Below are 17,757 nucleotides of genomic sequence, written 5' to 3' on the forward strand. Positions count from 1 at the left end.
TTGTTATCTACATTGATAGGCGCTGGCGCAGGGGATGGCGGTGGCACGATATTTTTTTGAAACGTCACCTGGTTCCCATGATCAGTGCCGGTCTTTTCATGAGCACTGGCCCATCCTGGAGCACTGGGGGCAGTCCCAGCACTTAGTGTGGCGATATCCCTTCTTCTCTGTGATGTGGCCCCAATGATTCTAGTGATTGATTTAGGGCTCCGGGGAACTGGGCAGCATTTCAAAAAAGGACCATGCCACGGCATTCCCTGCGCCGGCACCGATCGATTAAGGTAAAGAAAGAAATCTGCAATGTACTTGATAGTACATTCACTTTAAGGTTATGTTCCTACACAGTATGCTTGCTAAGTATTTTGGTCAGTATTTTGCAACCAAAACCAGGAGTGGATTAAAAACACAGAAAGGCTATGTTCACACATTGTTGAAATTGAGTGGATGGCCACCATTTAATGTCAAATAATTGCCGTTATTTTAAAAACAATGGCCAATGTTTTAAAGGACAACTCCCACAAAATTTTTTTTTAGCTTATTTAACACACATTACAAAATTATATAACTTTGTAATGTGGTTAAATACCCGGTCTGGCCCCCTTCCCCCACTTTCGGACCCCCGACCCCCCGCCCGGAAGTTAAAGAATATATACATTACCTATTACGATCGTCACGGTCCTTCTTTGCCGGGTGGCATCTGGTGACGACGACGTCAGAGCCGGGGGGCGGTCCGGGTCTTCTTCCTCCTCGGCGTCTTCATAGAGGGTGAATGGGACGGAAAAGGCTGCTGGTGCACATGCTCACCAGCAGCCTTTTCATTGGCTGGAGCGCATCACATGGCTTCCAGCTTGCTCAGCCCTGATTGGCTGAGGTTGCTGGAAGCCATGTGATGCGCTCCAGCCAATGAAAAGGCAGCCGGTGCGCAAGCGCACTGGCAGCCTTTTCCATCCCCAGGACCCGGAAGTCAGAGACGGCGGACGGCGGTGACGGTGAGGCGGACGGCTGGCAAATGGAGTGGCGATTGTCACCGGAGGGATGGTGAGTATGGTGTCTGCGTGTGTCTGTGTTTTTTTTTTTTTTGGGGGGGGGGGGGGGGGTCCCGCGGGAGTTGTCCTTTAACAGTGTGTGAACATAGCCTTTCTGTGTTTTCAATCCACTCCTGGTTTTAGTTGCAAAATACTGAGAAAAAATACTGTATGCGAACATAGCCTAAAGAAGTATTACTCACCTTATTAAGCCCCGCTGCTCCCATTCCATACCAGATGCTCCTATAGTCTTAACTTTCCAGTACATATCTACACCGACTAGGTGGAGGCAAAGCAGACACAATCTGTGCTGCCGGTCATTTTACCTGCATGGCAGTGAGACAACAATATTGCATATGTAAGCCTAGGTTTACACTTCATTTTTGTATCCGTGCCACTGTATCTGTTGTAGTACATTTAATTTTAACATACAGTGTATGTTAACATCTTTGTAAAAAAAAAATTGCCCTGTTTCAATCTGTTTTTTTCCCCATTACATAAGTCATTGGAAAACTGATGCTGCAGTATGTCGTACAACAGTATCCGTTTTTACAAAACAATGAATTTTTTCATTATCTGCCAAAGATTTGAAGCCAAAGCCAGGAGTGGATTTGAAAAGAGGAGAAATCCAGTGTGTTCTTTATGACCTGTTCTCTGATTATAGTCTGTTCCTGGGTTTGGCTTCAAATCTTTGACAGATAATCTGTCGTCAGATCTGTTGGTGGAATAGGGCCTTTAGCCCTAGATTCAAAGCAAATCTACAGCTTCAGATCTGCTGCGCATCCTGTCTGTGTGAATGCACCTTATAATACCCCTGTACCTGTAAAAGCACCCAAATAATAATTGTATATGGTTTTGAAAACACATTGTTAATGAATATATGAACAAAGCTCTTTCACTTCTGCTGAACAGTGAAAAGCTTGAGCCAGCGTTTCTTTTTAGCATAGTGCCCTGCTGTCACTTGTTGGACAGTCGTGGAAACTCAGTGCCAACCCCATCACACGTTCCAACGTTTATTACTAGTTAATCTCATAGTCATAAATGGCTTACTGTAGTTGTTACGAAAACATCATTTTATATGTTCCATTTTCCTTTGTCCTTTGTTAATAGAGGCAGCAGTGTTCCCATTCCGTTTAATAGTTGCTTAAAGCAGAACTGCTCCATTGATTTATTAGGCCATGTCTGCCACAGGGCACAATATTCGATCACCGCCCTTTATGTATCTAAGGAGAACGTCCTGTTTATACATCATAGACCTAAAAACACACCAGTGATTACTGATGTGAACATAATCATCTCTGTCACATGGGTGATGGAACTGTTTTTACAGAGGCAGGACCTCATTAACCCTTGCTAATCATTGTCATGGCCTTTTCCACCCACTATGTGAAATAATGTTGCTTTGAAACTTCCCATTTGGATAGCTTCGTTGAATGAATAATATTTCGCAAGCTCTTTCTCATGACTTTATTAATTCATCACAGCTAAGTGCAATATGGAAATGAATAAGTTGTACTAGATAGAGAGGATTATGTGGCATAGCTTCACCCTTGGATAAGGGTAGGGCTAGTTCCAGGTGTTAGGGCCCTATTCCACGGGACGATTATCGTTCAGATTATCGTTAACGATCAACGATCTCAAGCGACCGCTTAGCGAGTTTTTTTTAATCGTTTTCCCATTTCAATGAAGCGATGGTCGTTAAATCAAGTCGTTTTTTCGGTCGTTTCTAGCTCGTTGATCGTTCGCTTCTCAGTTATTCAACTGAACGAAAAGCATCAGATTATCGTTCTTGTCGGGTTTTTTTTTTTTTCTGCCCATATGGGTGTATTCAGTATGCAAATTTCTTGCCTGACTGATAGGTGCCTGGCCCATTAAAATAGTAGTAATAGTAATGGCAGCCAAGCGAGCAAAATACTAAAAACATTCGCCCTATAACCTTCATATGCTTTAACTTTTCCTCCTCTCATAAAATCGCCCAACGCTCGCAGACACATGCCGCTGCCTTGGTTGCTGCCACGTGGCGCTGGCTTCGGCGGCCTACACTTCCGGTCGTCCAAAGGCCCTTTCCACGCAACGTAATTTCGCCAGCCAAGCGAGGGAAATAATAAAAGCTTTCGCCCTATAACCTTCGTATGCTTTAACTTTTCCTACTTTCATAAAATCGCCCAACGCTCGCAGACACATGCCGCTGCCTTGGTTGCTGCCACGTGGCGCTGGCTTCGGCGGCCTACACTTCCGGTCGTCCAAAGGCCCTTTCCACGCAACGTAATTTCGCCAGCCAAGCGAGGGAAATAATAAAAGCTTTCGCCCTATAACCTTCATATGCTTTAACTTTTCCTACTTTCATAAAATCGCCCAACGCTCGCAGACACATGCCGCTGCCTTGGTTGCTGCCACGTGGCGCTGGCTTCGGCGGCCTACACTTCCGGTCGTCCAAAGGCCCTTTCCACGCAACGTAATTTCGCCAGCCAAGCGAGGGAAATAATAAAAGCTTTCGCCCTATAACCTTCGTATGCTTTAACTTTTCATACTTTCATAAAATCGCCCAACGCTCGCAGACACATGCCGCTGCCTTGGTTGCTGCCACGTGGCGCTGGCTTCGGCGGCCTACACTTCCGGTCGTCCAAAGGCCCTTTCCACGCAACGTAATTTCGCCAGCCAAGCGAGGGAAATAATAAAAGCTTTCGCCCTATAACCTTCATATGCTTTAACTTTTCCTACTTTCATAAAATCGCCCAACGCTCGCAGACACATGCCGCTGCCTTGGTTGCTGCCACGTGGCGCTGGCTTCGGCGGCCTACACTTCCGGTCGTCCAAAGGCCCTTTCCACGCAACGTAATTTTGCCAGCCAAGCGAGGGAAATAATAAAAGCTTTCGCCCTATAACCTTCGTATGCTTTAACTTTTCATACTTTCATAAAATCGCCCAACGCTCGCAGACACATGCCGCTGCCTTGGTTGCTGCCACGTGGCGCTGGCTTCGGCGGCCTACACTTCCGGTCGTCCAAAGGCCCTTTCCACGCAACGTAATTTCGCCAGCCAAGCGAGGGAAATAATAAAAGCTTTCGCCCTATAACCTTCATATGCTTTAACTTTTCCTACTTTCATAAAATCGCCCAACGCTCGCAGACACATGCCGCTGCCTTGGTTGCTGCCACGTGGCGCTGGCTTCGGCGGCCTACACTTCCGGTCGTCCAAAGGCCCTTTCCACGCAACGTAATTTCGCCAGCCAAGCGAGGGAAATAATAAAAGCTTTCGCCCTATAACCTTCATATGCTTTAACTTTTCCTACTTTCATAAAATCGCCCAACGCTCGCAGACACATGCCGCTGCCTTGGTTGCTGCCACGTGGCGCTGGCTTCGGCGGCCTACACTTCCGGTCGTCCAAAGGCCCTTTCCACGTAACGTAATTTCGCCAGCCAAGCGAGGGAAATAATAAAAGCTTTCGCCCTATAACCTTCGTATGCTTTAACTTTTCCTACTTTCATAAAATCGCCCAACGCTCGCAGACACATGCCGCTGCCTTGGTTGCTGCCACGTGGCGCTGGCTTCGGCGGCCTACACTTCCGGTCGTCCAAAGGCCCTTTCCACGCAACGTAATTTCGCCAGCCAAGCGAGGGAAATAATAAAAGCTTTCGCCCTATAACCTTCATATGCTTTAACTTTTCCTACTTTCATAAAATCGCCCAACGCTCGCAGACACATGCCGGTACATTTGTTTGGTACGCTGTATTGCTCTTGGAAAATTTTTCACACCTACGCCCACTACACAGCCTCGACAAACTAGATTGGCTTTCGGATAATCTAATTAAGTAAATCCAGCAGTCATTGGACAATGTAGCCTCTTGAATCACATAAATAGTGAGTCGCACAGGCAGTATCTATTCACTTAGGACGAACGAAGAAAGAAGAAAGTGCACGCTTCAACGAACAGATCTACTGGACCTTTGCACTGAAAATCCTTGTTGCCAACGCAAATTTTTACGGAACAGCAACTCCATATTCACGGTAGGTTGAATCTACGCGCTTATCCTTTTTGTAGTCATTTTTTTTGCCTTACTTTTTAAACGTCTACATTTAAAAAATTAGAACCATTTTATTATGTTATATGCCAGTTATGCCGCCGCATCCATCGCCACGTGCTAGCGAGCGCATTGCCGGATAATAGTAGTCGGTAAGGGCAATGCGTACGCATGAAAAGCCCATTTGTACCGCATGGCAGCCAACCGGAAGTGTACTCCGCAATTTTTTCAATCCATGCCTTATGAAACGCATTCAAATTACGTACGCAATGCTGCTGTATTAACTCGCACAACACTCGCTAGCACGTGGCGCACCTTTAAAGGCGGCCTACACTTCCGGTTTATATATTTTTTTTTTTTCACAAAATATTTCAAGTTTATGATAGAGATATATACAGATATATATATATATATATATATATAATATATATATATATATATATATATATATAATATTTTATTTTTTTAACTATGCCTAAACCTTGTAAAATTTATGAAAAACGTTTGTATTAACCAATATTTCTTACTTTGCAAAGCATCAAATGGACCGCTGTGGAGATGAGTTTATGCGTCAATTCATTGAATTGTACAGATCTTACCCCTGTCTTTGGAAAATCAAAAGTGCTGACTATTCTAACAAATTTAAGAAATCGGCAGCCATTGAGGCTTTAATTGAACTATGCCGCAAGACATATCCAAGTGCCGACCAGAAATTTGTAAAGTCTAAAATACAGAATATTAGAACCGTGTACAAAAAAGAGCTCAATAAAATCGAATCTTCAAAGAGGTCTGGAGCAGGGGCCGATGAAATTTATGTACCACGCTTATGGTATTTTGATCTGCTTTCTTTCACCAGGGACCAGGAAACACCCAGGACATCCAATAGCAACGCTGGAGAAGACTACGGAGACCTCCTGGCAGAGCAAAGCCAAAATGACTCCAACACAGAGAGTTCGGTAAGTGTTTTAAGTGAATTGTCGATATAGAATTTGCCCAAAAATTTTATGCCTGATTATCAGTCATACTGTCATTACAAGGGAATAATTACAATGTAATAGTGTCATAGAGGGACGAGGGTTTATTCAAACTGTGGGGGAGATGAGGCCGCCACCAGTGTTTTTATTATGTACATTATGAATTAAGATAAGACCTTCTGACACTATTTTATTTCTACTTTCTAGCCTCATACAGACAATTTGGAAGAGAATGAAGCTCAAACATCACATGAAGAAACAGCACAGGTCTCTGTAGAAAATCGTGTCGAACACCCTATTACAAACACCCAAAGAAAAAGAAAAAACCCACAGCAAATTGCCAAAAATACGGCAACTAAACTAATAGCCACTGCCAATTCCCTATTGGATAAAAAGACTGATGAATTTGATGCTGTGGGCATCAACGTGGCAGCCAAAATGAGACGGATGAACCCTGGACAACAACTGTTTTTTGAAAAAATGTTGACTGATCTACTGATAAAGGGTGTCCAGGGTGAACTGGATGACGACACAATACTATGCAGTCGTCGCCAACATCAGTACAACCCACCCAACACAGAATTTAGATACCCCCCTGGTGATTATCATTCAACGCCTAACCAGAATCGCTACTATCAGCCCTCCACACAATCAAATGTAAATGACATTACGTACACCAATTTATTTTGATTTAATTTTGTTGTACCTTTCCGAATAATAACTTTATTTAATGTTCATTTTTGAATTGTTTTAACCTTTTTGATTCCACCTTGTTGTCTACAGTTCGAATAATTCTAAAGAATGTATATTTATCTATAACTGTACTTAAAATATTATGACACTTTGCTAAAAATATTTATAACATATTAATTAAATTTTCATACAAAATAAAACTTACTGAGTTTTAAAATGTCACCTTTGCTTTGGTTCCTTTTATTTAACGGAAATTTAACAGGTGTTCATGTATACATTGGATTTTTCATATATATTTTTTAAAATATATATACATTGTTACCTTGGTTTCAGAGTTTAATTGGTTTAACAACATTTTGATTTAAGAGCTCAGTTTTTCGACATTAAGACTTGGTTTGAGAGCATTGATTTGGTTTAAGAGCTCCCTGTGGTGGGTGGGTGCGCGAGTGGGGTAGGGGCATGGTCGGCATTATGTGATCGACAGCCCTGTACTGTGACCCACGAAGTCTCACCCAACCTTCAAAATAATAGCAAATTGACTTCAGGCTTGGGCTTACATCAGAGGACAGGACGGTGGAGGTAATCTCTCCATAGCTGTATCCCCTCTCTCCCTGGACAGAGTGCTGCATGTATGATCCCACATCTGTCCTGCTCATTCCTTCATGTTCCCTGCTGTCTCTGTCCGCCCTTATGTTTCCCATCCTCTCCATTACTGTACAGTAACTTATAATATCACATATTCTGCTGGATCTGAATGTTTCATTAGTGTAACATGTTATTCACAATAATAAATCATTATTTGGAGGTTTAGAACCCATTGTCTGCATTTCCATCATTTCTTATGGCAAAATTTGATTGGGTTAAGAGTGGATTTGGGTTACAAGCACGGTCCAGGAACCAATTATGCTCATAAACCAAGACACCACTGTATATATACACACACAGAATACACTCACACGTATGCATATAAATATATATATACAAATTAATATGTCTGAGTTCATAATGTGTTTGCATATTTATATCGCTATGATATATTCACAAACAATATATACTTAGTTAATATTCAAAATAGTTTGTGATATATTTTTATATTTTACATATATATATTTATATAAATAGGCTCAGATTGATCTGTTATGTGTGTGATAGACATAGCTGGGTATATATATATATATACTATACTGTATACATTAGCTGTCCTCGCTGCCTGGGGCCCTGCTTACTGCAGTCTTCCACCCAGCCAATTAATGGCTGCGCAAGGAAAAAACACAGATTGGTGTGGCGGGAGAGCAGTACGCGGGGACCCCTGCAGAATATGTACAATATGTTCTGAAAGTTAATACCCAGAACCTATCAGACTTGCAGCGTTGTCCTTTGAGCCCTTCAAGCATACATTACTGTTACACCCTTCTTTTTGGCTCTTTCTTGCTGGTTACAGCGCATAACAGTTGAACGCGGCTGTTCCATACATTTTTTAAATCAACAGTCTGAGGGTGTTATTACACGTGCCGAGCAGGGCCCGATAATACCTGTAAACGAGAAGCGATCTGCTAGATTGTTGCTCGTTTACTGGACCTATTACACGGCCCGATAATCGTTTGACAAGAGCCAATGTTCTTGCAGCCCTTGCTAAACTGGCATACATTACCCATTCACGTTCCAGGGATGCTACTGCGTCCGCTTCTCCCGGGTGTCCCGCGAGCTGGTAGACCGCTCTTTTAATCACAGGCCGGGACCGCCGCAGGGAGAAGCGGACGCCAGGAGCAGCCCTGGAACGTGGATGGGTAATGTATATCGTTAGTCGCCGGCCACGCACCGCTATTACACGCAGCGGTGCGCATTCGGCGCCCGACGAAAATAGGTTCTAAAGTAGATCAATGATCAGCCGATGATCGTTGTCATCGGCTGATCGTTGCATTTATCCCACGGAGCGCTAATCGGACGAATCAGGCCAATTCGGCTGATTATCGTTCCGTGTAATACCACCCTGACAGTCAATCCTGTACGTAGCTGTTACCCGTGGACAGGTAATGTATGGTTTATATAAACACACTGTGGTCATACATTTTTCTACAAGAAAATTATTAATACCTAAACAAACATTGAGTGTTGAACACTTTTAAAAAATTACAGACACAAAATGCTTTAAAAAAATTTTTTTAAACTTTGGTCTGGAAGTTACAAAAGCATGTAACATCATAGATGACATCAAGTCAGGCACTGTGTTATTTCTGACATATGTTTAACATCAAATGTACCAATTGGTACATTAAAGGACACCTGTCACCCCCGTGCCGGGGTCACAGGCTCCAGACCCCCTGTTAGACCCCACTATACTTACCTAATCCCACCGGGTCTCGCTTCCTGAGTCGGCCGGGTCCCGGAGATATCAGTGCCCGAAGTCCGGCGCAAGGACTGATAGCAGAGTCAGACGCCGATAGAGAATGAATGGGGAGTCCGATGCTCCGTCATTCTCTATGGGCATCGGACTCATCTCTCAGCGCGCACCGTACTTCGGGCGCTGATATCTCCGGGACCAGGCCAACTCAGGAAGCGGGAACTGGCGGGATTAGGTCAGTATAGGGGGTTCTAATTGGCGGTCAGGAGCCTGTCACCCCGGCACGGGGGTTGACCGGTCCTCTTACAATAGTCATGAACTGTGTCATTACTCACACATTTTTCACATGTAATGTGGCAATTGGTTGTTTTCAAATGAGGTATAAATTGTATACATAAAAATAAGTAAAAAATCTCAAGGGATTTGACTAACAGGCCTGCCCAGAAGCACTGTACTTGGAAGCATCCACGCTCTATTACAATGGCTCCATTACAAACAATCAAGCTGGGTGGGGCCTTCCTCCCACTAGGGTTGTGTCAGACCAACAGCAGTGTTTCAGCCCAGGCCTGATGGTACAATCACTTTCAACATTCTTAAATGCTCCCATAATCTATGGAAAAGTTGTACAACATGTACAATAATAAAGTCATGTAAACCTCCCACGTTCCTTACGGAACACGGACGAGGAATGCCTGTTAGGGAGTCTCCCCCTGCCGGACAGCATGTGATACGATTCAGAGAGCAGTGAAGAACTGTTGTGATATGCTGTACGGTGGGGGGAGACTCCATGACAGGCATTCCTCGTCCGTGTTCCTAGAGGAACACGGAAAGTGGGAATGCAGTTTAAACGTCATAATGAAATTTAACAATCTGTACAACAGGTACAAAAATATTTTTATGTTAACATAACATAACTTTTATGAGTGGACTATCACTTGTCACTTGTCATCTGACCACTCCCCAGTGTTCCCACTTGGCTAATCAGTGCTTGGAGATTGCGAATACAGCGTGCCATTACAAACAACTGCAGGCTACAGGATTTCAAAATTTCTTGTAATTCACTCGTGTTGCTGGAGTCTGCCGGTTTCAGCTGTTCACTCGTGACTTCTAAAAATTGAAGGGAAAAATAAAATCAATATATACATACTTGGTTCTTTGTACAATCTACTTGACCTATCCACGCTACTGGGCTGCTCCGGCAATCACCTTCTCCCGAGTGTCATGTCTGCTGACGGAACGCTCTGAAAGAAGAGGGTGGGTGACCCACGGAGAATTGAACAGCCGGAGCAGGCCTGGAGCGTCTTACATTTGGGAATTATTACTGCGAATGAAAAAAAAAAAAAAAAATTAGAATCAAATTTACCAACTATGGAGGAACTGCTGCTGCTTTTAAATATGTCGTCTTTGTCATCTATCTCTATGACTGAAAAGAAAAGATAAATTTGTTACTTGCTGTATACTTGACATATGTAATGCAAAATAAAAATAAAAAATTCTTACTGTTCAATAGGTCATCACATGCAACTGTAGATTCTGCTCCAGCGACTGTCACTTCATCTAAAGTTAAAATTAAAAATAAAATTGTTCTCTATATTTTCAAATATTTAATTAAAATTGAGCAAAGGATGCTGTACCAAAATATGATGTTACGTGGATATAGCAAACAAAGGGAATTTGCCCTATATGTCAATTTCGCATAACCAATGTACATTTGACATTTGTATGAGTTGTCAGTATTTTTAACCTACCTTGCCGTACTCCTGAACAAGTTGCCTCTAGAACATCCTGCAGCATTAATTGTTCACCCACATAATTACCTATGTCAAAGGACATAGCTTTGGTGTCTAAGAATAAACAGAATTATGAGCCAATGATTAAAAACCGTGCAGAATATATCAGAACTTGCAGTTGTTCAGCCAATGGTAGATAAGCAAGCTCTGCCGCTTGACAAGGCAGGAGAGGGGGAGGTTAGTTGAGAAAAGAGCTTGTTAAAGTTGACGACAGTCATTCGGTTAGTGTGAGTTTGGGTCCTATTCCACGACCTGAGTAGGGCCATGGTTGAAGACAGCCAGGACGAGAAGGAAATGTATTCAGGTACTGTATTCTCCAATCGTCGGTCACCCACAGCGCAACGCTATTCAAACGTAGCGAAGCGCAGTGGGGGAACAAGGAATTTAGGTGGAGACGTAAATGAAGGATTAGCCAATGACACGGCCGGCTGATCTTTCTCTCTATTTCACCAAACAATACTTGGTCAAAGGTGGCAAAATGGGGATCCGTGCGATTATCGTAACTGTGGAATAGGGCCCTTTGTACACTTTATGGTGGGTGTAGTGGTCAAAAAATAAAAGGAAGGATTGGTTGATAGGTTATTGAAGCATCTCACTGAGTGATATAACTTTGTAATGTGATTGAAGTACTGTGAAAAACTTTTTCACAAAACAGATAGACAGTACTAGGGCACACAGCAATACTACATGAGCTGCTGGTCACCAAAAACTGTAGGCTACCTTGAAATGTGTGTCATGATGTTGATGGTGTGATTGTAACAAACTTACCTTTACCAGGGGACATGGCATAAGCACTGCTGGCATGTGCTGTAACTTCTTTTTGTGGTGTTTGTGTGTCACCAAGTTGTTCTGTCGAGAAAAAAGAAATAAAAAAAAAACATTGAACGATCTTTGTTCAATTGTACTTTATTAAAACATATATAGCAAATGGACCATGTGAGCTAAAAGGAAACAAATTAATGCGCACCCCAACTACAATTTTTTGCATGATGCCTTGATGATTCTTTGCCTATAGTTAAAAAAAAATAGACATATTAAGTTTTAAAAGTAACAAGATTGAAAAAGATGGTTCTTTGTGATTTAACCTGTAATGAGTACGTTTCAATTGCGGAACTAATTTTCACAGCGTAAATAGGAGATAACTGTACAGACAGTACAAGTGAAGTCAGCTATTTGACATGAGCTGCAATGTTGCTGCTGCTGACACAAGCAGCTGGCAACGTTTTAATGTGTGTTATCATGTAATGGTGTGATTGGAAAATACTTACCTTTTTCAAGTGGCATGGCTGAAGTACCGCTGGCATGGGTGTCTGTGTCTGAAGGTTGTGTTTTGGTTTTTTTCCTTTCACTTTGTTGTTCTGTTGAAGAAAAACCGAATTTAAAAAAATAGCAAATTGTAGAATACATCACCCACAATAAAGGCTGGGTTCACACTCGGTATATTTGAAGCTGTATTTTGTCCTCATGTACAGTCCAAAATACGTAGTGTCAACATAGCCTTATGGTGTCTAAAAACATTTTTAGTGAATGGAGCATGACCGGCAAATAGGTACAGTACAATTGCAGGCTTACCAACATTTTTTTTCCCAGCGTGATGCCTTGACGATTCCTTACCTGAAGGAAATTAAAACAACAATAACAAGTTAGATGAGAAGTAAAACAAAAATCCAAAACCAAAAAACCCAAAGGATGAATTAATCTAAAATTATGTTGAACTTCAAAAAATGAAAATGAATAATAATATTTGTAGTTTTGTTTCCGTACGTTTTTATTCCTTTAAAAAATCGTTGTATACCTTCGTTCTAAACGATAATATTCTCCCCCCCCCTAAAATAAAAAAAAAAAAATAAGGATGTGCTGCTATCTACAACACTCCCTAGAAAAAAATCAAAATAAAAAAAAAATTGGAGTTTTCGATAGCGAACGTACGTACCGTTCGCTTACTACGATCGTTTCCCTCGCGAATTTTAAAAAACAATGATAGAAGAAATTGGAAAATGCAATAGAAAACGACGATAACACAACACTCAAGAAGAACAAGATAAAAAGAAGTTGACTTACGTTTTTTCTTTTTGATGCAACAACGGATCTTTTGCAGTTTATCGCTTTCTTTTTTTTTCAAATCTGACCATTTTTTCTGCAGCTGGTCCTTTGTCCGCAGAATGCCGAATTTCACATGCATTTTCTGTATAACCTTGAACAAGATCTGGTCTTTCCTATAATTAGGCCGTTCATATGGTGCTTTGACCATATCATAATCAAAACGGTCCATCAAATCGACAAACATGGTCGTCTCGCGCCAGCCAAGTGGCGAAGCACGTTTCTTTGCTTCCATGTCCAGATCATAAGTGCGCACGAACGTAGTGCGCAGCCGCTTTTATCACAATGCGTGCGTAATTACGTAGGCAAGTAACGCCCAATTTATGCGTCCATAGACTTTAACATAAGAACGTAAAAACGGAAATGACTAAAACACATGTCTTCCTTTACTCCTCCCCCTTGGGCGTAACAAAATGGCGTGCGATGGCGCAGTTTTTATTAAACGAGTGAATAATCGCAGTAAACGAACGAATACAACTGTAATTTTTTTTTTTTTTTACTCCAATTCTGTGTAAAAAAAAAAAAAAAGGGCGAAAACAAGGACAATAAAAAAGCCTCAGGAGAAATGGTACTATAACGTGCTTATGAAACTTTATGGCATTAAAAGACAAAGAACGATACAACTCTCGCATTGGCCAACTTAAGTATGCGTCTGGCCGCTCTGATTAACATAGGCAGCCCTAGATGTAACCAAATGGCAAGTATACTGTGCCACCATCTCCCACAGGTTTACCCTGTCATTGTCCGATTTGTTGCAGAACTCAAATACCTATTATGTGACGTAGACCTATGTAATACCACAGACATGCTGTGGGATGGAGTCAGGTATATTATAAAGCTGCATGCAGGCAGTTGTAGATGTACTGTGGACAGGCCTTCCGACCATCCTAAACTTTGTCAGCTTCAAGTCCGTGGCAGAAGTAGAGCTCCCATAATTGAATGTGAATATTGCATGATAGGGGTTGTACTTCTGTAAAAAGTGTGCAGGCGGCCGAAACGGTATACATGATGGGGGGGGGGGGGGGTTGTTATTGGTAGGTAGTGGGTAGGGCAGTGCGTCAAGCAAGGGCGCTGTATGGTAGTTATAGGGACGCAGTGTACGCTGTAAGGGGGCCAGGGCCGCTGGGGAAACAGTGGTTGTTTGTGCCAAGGGACATTGGCACAGCCCTGCATTTACCTACAATCATTCTCAAGGAGTGCAAACAGGTAAAAGGTAGGCATTTGAAACACCCTGGAGGGGCGATCTTCGGCTAGGTGCTGCAAGTGTTGTAGTCAAGGGGGGAATGCTCCATTACAATATCCTGCAACGGGTCCCCTTGATGTGGCGGGCCCTATTGCAGCCACAACAGCTGTTATGTTTGTTTTTAAGGCACTGATGAATGAGAAAAGCTAAATAGCTAAACGGTAACCACTACTTTTTTTAAGTTTTTTCCAAACCATGTAGTAGTTTAAAAATTGTGTGATGGTGGGACAATAAAAGACAGATGGCCACCCAACGTTCGACAAAATGATGAAATCACAACTAAAGTTTTTTTTTTATTTACATAAATTTAAACAGTCACGAAATGACAAAGTAATTTTAACAATATTAAACTAAACAAGTATTACTAAACCCTATTTTTGGGATTATTAATGTTATTATTACAGTCCACAACTAAAACAAAATCAAAAGTGCATAATAAATTATATTTAGTAAGATTGGCACATTAACTTAAAGGGAACCTCTGGGACCAGACCATCTTCAGAAGCGGGACCCAGCGCGATGAGGTAAGTATAGGGATAGGGGTCTCTAACGGGGGGTCGGGAACCTGTCACCCCGGCACGGGGGTGACAGGTTCCATTTAAAACGCAAAGTACCACCAGGCCTGGGCTGAAGCACTGGAGATGGTTCCCCCCCCCCAACGTGGGAGCAAGCCCCCCAACCCCTATGCCACACCGCCTGTGCTTAAGGCCATGTCTAGTGGTACAGTTCATTGAAAATATAAACATAAAAATAGATACAAAACATTTTAACACAGCAAATGGTGTAAAAAAAAAAAAGGAAAAATACAATGCAATTGTCCCAAATGTCTTTCAATTATATGTCATTCTGCCAAGACACCGCGCCAGCATTATTAAAATAATGTAGGTAACGTTCCCTACATTCAATTGCAGAGTCACTAGGACGGCCAGATAAGCAGGGTTGCAGAGGAGCCAGCGCTAAAGAGTCCTGTTGCCAATCAGCACAGCTTATACTGCTTGAATTGTCATTGTCAATCAGACTGGGTGGGCTATATTGAGCACTGTCATTTCTCCGTAAATAATTGTGCAAAACACAGCATGCAAGGACCACCTTGTCAATACTTTCTGGTTTGAGGTTTATGGCCGTATGGAAAACTCTAAAACGGTTGGCCATAATACCGAAAGCATTCTCAACAACTCTGCGGGCTCTTGAGAGTCTATAGTTGTATACCCGCCGCAGATCATTGAGGCTCTTTTGGGGGAATGGTTTCATCAAATGCGGATGAAGTGGGAAAGCCTCATCACCAATAAAGACAAAATTTAAATTTTCTTTATTTTCATCATTGCTGGGCAATCCAAGTTTTCCCTCACGTAGCATGTGATAAAATGTAGTCAGTTCCAGAACACCCCCGTCTGACACTCGACCATTTTTGCCAACATCCACCATCAAAAATTCATAGTTGGCATCCACTATCGCCATTAAAATAATTGAAAAAAAACCTTTGTAGTTATAATAAAAAGAACCAGAATTTGCAGGCTGACAAATGCGGATGTGTTTTCCGTCTATCGATCCACCACAATTAGGGAACTGCCACTGGTCTTCAAATCCTTTAGCAACAATATTCCATTCTTGCGGAGTCTTTGGAAACTGAGTAGGATACAGCGATAAAGTTAAAATGTTTTAAATGTTAATAAAATTTTTATTTTAATTTCATTTCAATATTATAACAGTTGTTTGCATTATAGCACATATTACCTTTAAGTACTCAGACTTTAGAGCCATCAGAATAGCGGTGCAAGTTTCAGGGATAATCCTCGATAACATTGATTGTGATATGGCAGTGGTGAATCGGAGGTCTTGTAGTGATCGTCCAGTTGCCAAAAAACGCAGTGTTGCCGCTAGACGTTGTTCAGCTGGGATGGCCTTGCGCATAAGCGTGTCCTTTTTCTCGATCATTGGCTTTACCATGTTAAGCAGTTTTACAAACGAATCCTCAGACATGCGCAAATAATTCCTGTAGTCCTCGGGGTGTGTGTCCCTGATTTCCTGTAAAAGAGGCATGTGTGAAAAGGTATCTCGCTGCTGCAGCCACTGCTTTGACCAGAAACGTCTCTGCCGCTTTTCCGGTCTCTCCATACTTTCCTGATCAAGCCCTACTGCCACCTTGATCATCAGTGCAGCAAGTTTCCTTTTTTCTTCGGTATCCATGCTGTCAGCGTGTAGTCTATAAAATAAGCATAAAAATTAAATATCATTTCCCAAACAATGGTTTTTTTTAAAAAAAAATAATATTAATGCATAATACATGGGTCTTGTACAAAGGAAATATGATATTATTATTTAAAAATTTACATAAAAAGTAATGTAAAAGTTCTTTAAAGAGGACATACCACAAAACAAACAGGGAGTGCGGTAGTATATTTGGGGTACTCTCTCCCTGACAAATGCTTTGTATGGCGCTGAAAAAGTTACGTTCGTAAAGAAAGGGCCAATTCGACCGCCTGCTACGGGCGCACCGACCCATCACAGCGATCGAGCGCCATGGGGCAAGCGTGCGGATTAATATAGCACAAATGTAGCTGGAGACATTTGGAAAAGGTGCATTTGCCCCCTGCTTTATCCGCTACGACGGCCTCTTGCAACGTAGGACTATGCGTACAAAGTAAAGGCCCTTGCCACAGAATTAAAAAAAAATATATATATATATATAACCTACCTTTTTAAAAGAGGGGTTGTTGGTCGTATATTGGGTCGTACAAGCGAGGATTTTCACGGCACAGGTCCACTAGAAAGTTTTCCAGCAGCGTGCTCTTCCTTCGTTCGTTTAAAGTGAATAAATTGCGTGCACGACAGCCTATTCATGTGATTCAAGAGGCTCCATTGTCCAATGGACGTTGGATTAATTTAATTAGATTATCCAACATCCAATAGTAGGCGGCGGGTAAAAAAAAAAATGGGCCACGTGTGCGAACGTATGTTCTGGATTAAATTATCCTAAAGTGTTTCAAGCAAGCGGTTAGGGGTTGAATAGAGCATGAATATTTTGTTTTTATCCGGTCTAGTTGCAGCGCTCCGAATTTAAATTCGTATTTTTCATTCGCGGAAAATTATTTCACCTAAATACAGGCCCTTTCCGATCGCGAGATCACTAACCGGAAGTCAAGGCCTCAGAGGGCCGCGCCACGTGGCTGCGAGCGTTTAACTTTTTAATAAACAACATGCTACTCTGAATATAGAAAGCGGTGTTGGCGCTCCCCAATTTATTTAATTGTCAAATATTTCACAATAAAAGGGACCAAAATTTAAGATTGCAAATTCGATCGCGTAGTTATTGACCGGAAGTGAAGGTCGCGGTAGCCAGCACCACGTTTCAGCGAGTGTTTGATGGGGTTTACATAACATGGTTAAAATATAGGAAGTTTTTTGGTGGGAAGGGGGTGCCTCGACGAATGATTCGTTGGCACAAATATTTTCTTTTTGTGTTCGGCAAACAGGGACTGTCCAATGCGAATTTTTAACACGAGCGTTTAGGAGTTGACTAGAGCATGATGATGTAATTTTTTCCGGCCCAGTCGCACCACAACGATTTTA

The 17,757-nt window shown here is 42.1% G+C and overlaps 2 protein-coding genes across 2 annotated transcripts; one reads left to right on the top strand and one right to left on the bottom strand.

The window, feature by feature from the left end:
• Window positions 1-5,607: 5,607 nt before the first annotated feature.
• On the top strand, window positions 5,608-6,721 carry LOC138789670 (uncharacterized). Its single transcript, XM_069968428.1, has 2 exons — window positions 5,608-6,002; window positions 6,228-6,721. The coding sequence occupies exons 1-2, from the start codon at window positions 5,613-5,615 to the stop codon at window positions 6,708-6,710; spliced, it is 873 nt and encodes a 290-aa protein (XP_069824529.1). The 5' UTR covers window positions 5,608-5,612; the 3' UTR covers window positions 6,711-6,721.
• An 8,300-nt stretch (window positions 6,722-15,021) lies between these two features.
• On the bottom strand, window positions 15,022-16,302 carry LOC138789671 (uncharacterized). The gene is made up of 2 exons (XM_069968429.1): window positions 15,922-16,302; window positions 15,022-15,813 (listed from the first exon to the last, which is right to left on the bottom strand). The coding sequence occupies exons 1-2, from the start codon at window positions 16,300-16,302 to the stop codon at window positions 15,022-15,024; spliced, it is 1,173 nt and encodes a 390-aa protein (XP_069824530.1).
• Between the last annotated feature and the right edge of the window lie 1,455 nt (window positions 16,303-17,757).

The sequence above is a fragment of the Dendropsophus ebraccatus genome, chromosome 4, assembly GCF_027789765.1.
Source record: "Dendropsophus ebraccatus isolate aDenEbr1 chromosome 4, aDenEbr1.pat, whole genome shotgun sequence".
Taxonomy (NCBI): domain Eukaryota; kingdom Metazoa; phylum Chordata; class Amphibia; order Anura; family Hylidae; genus Dendropsophus; species Dendropsophus ebraccatus.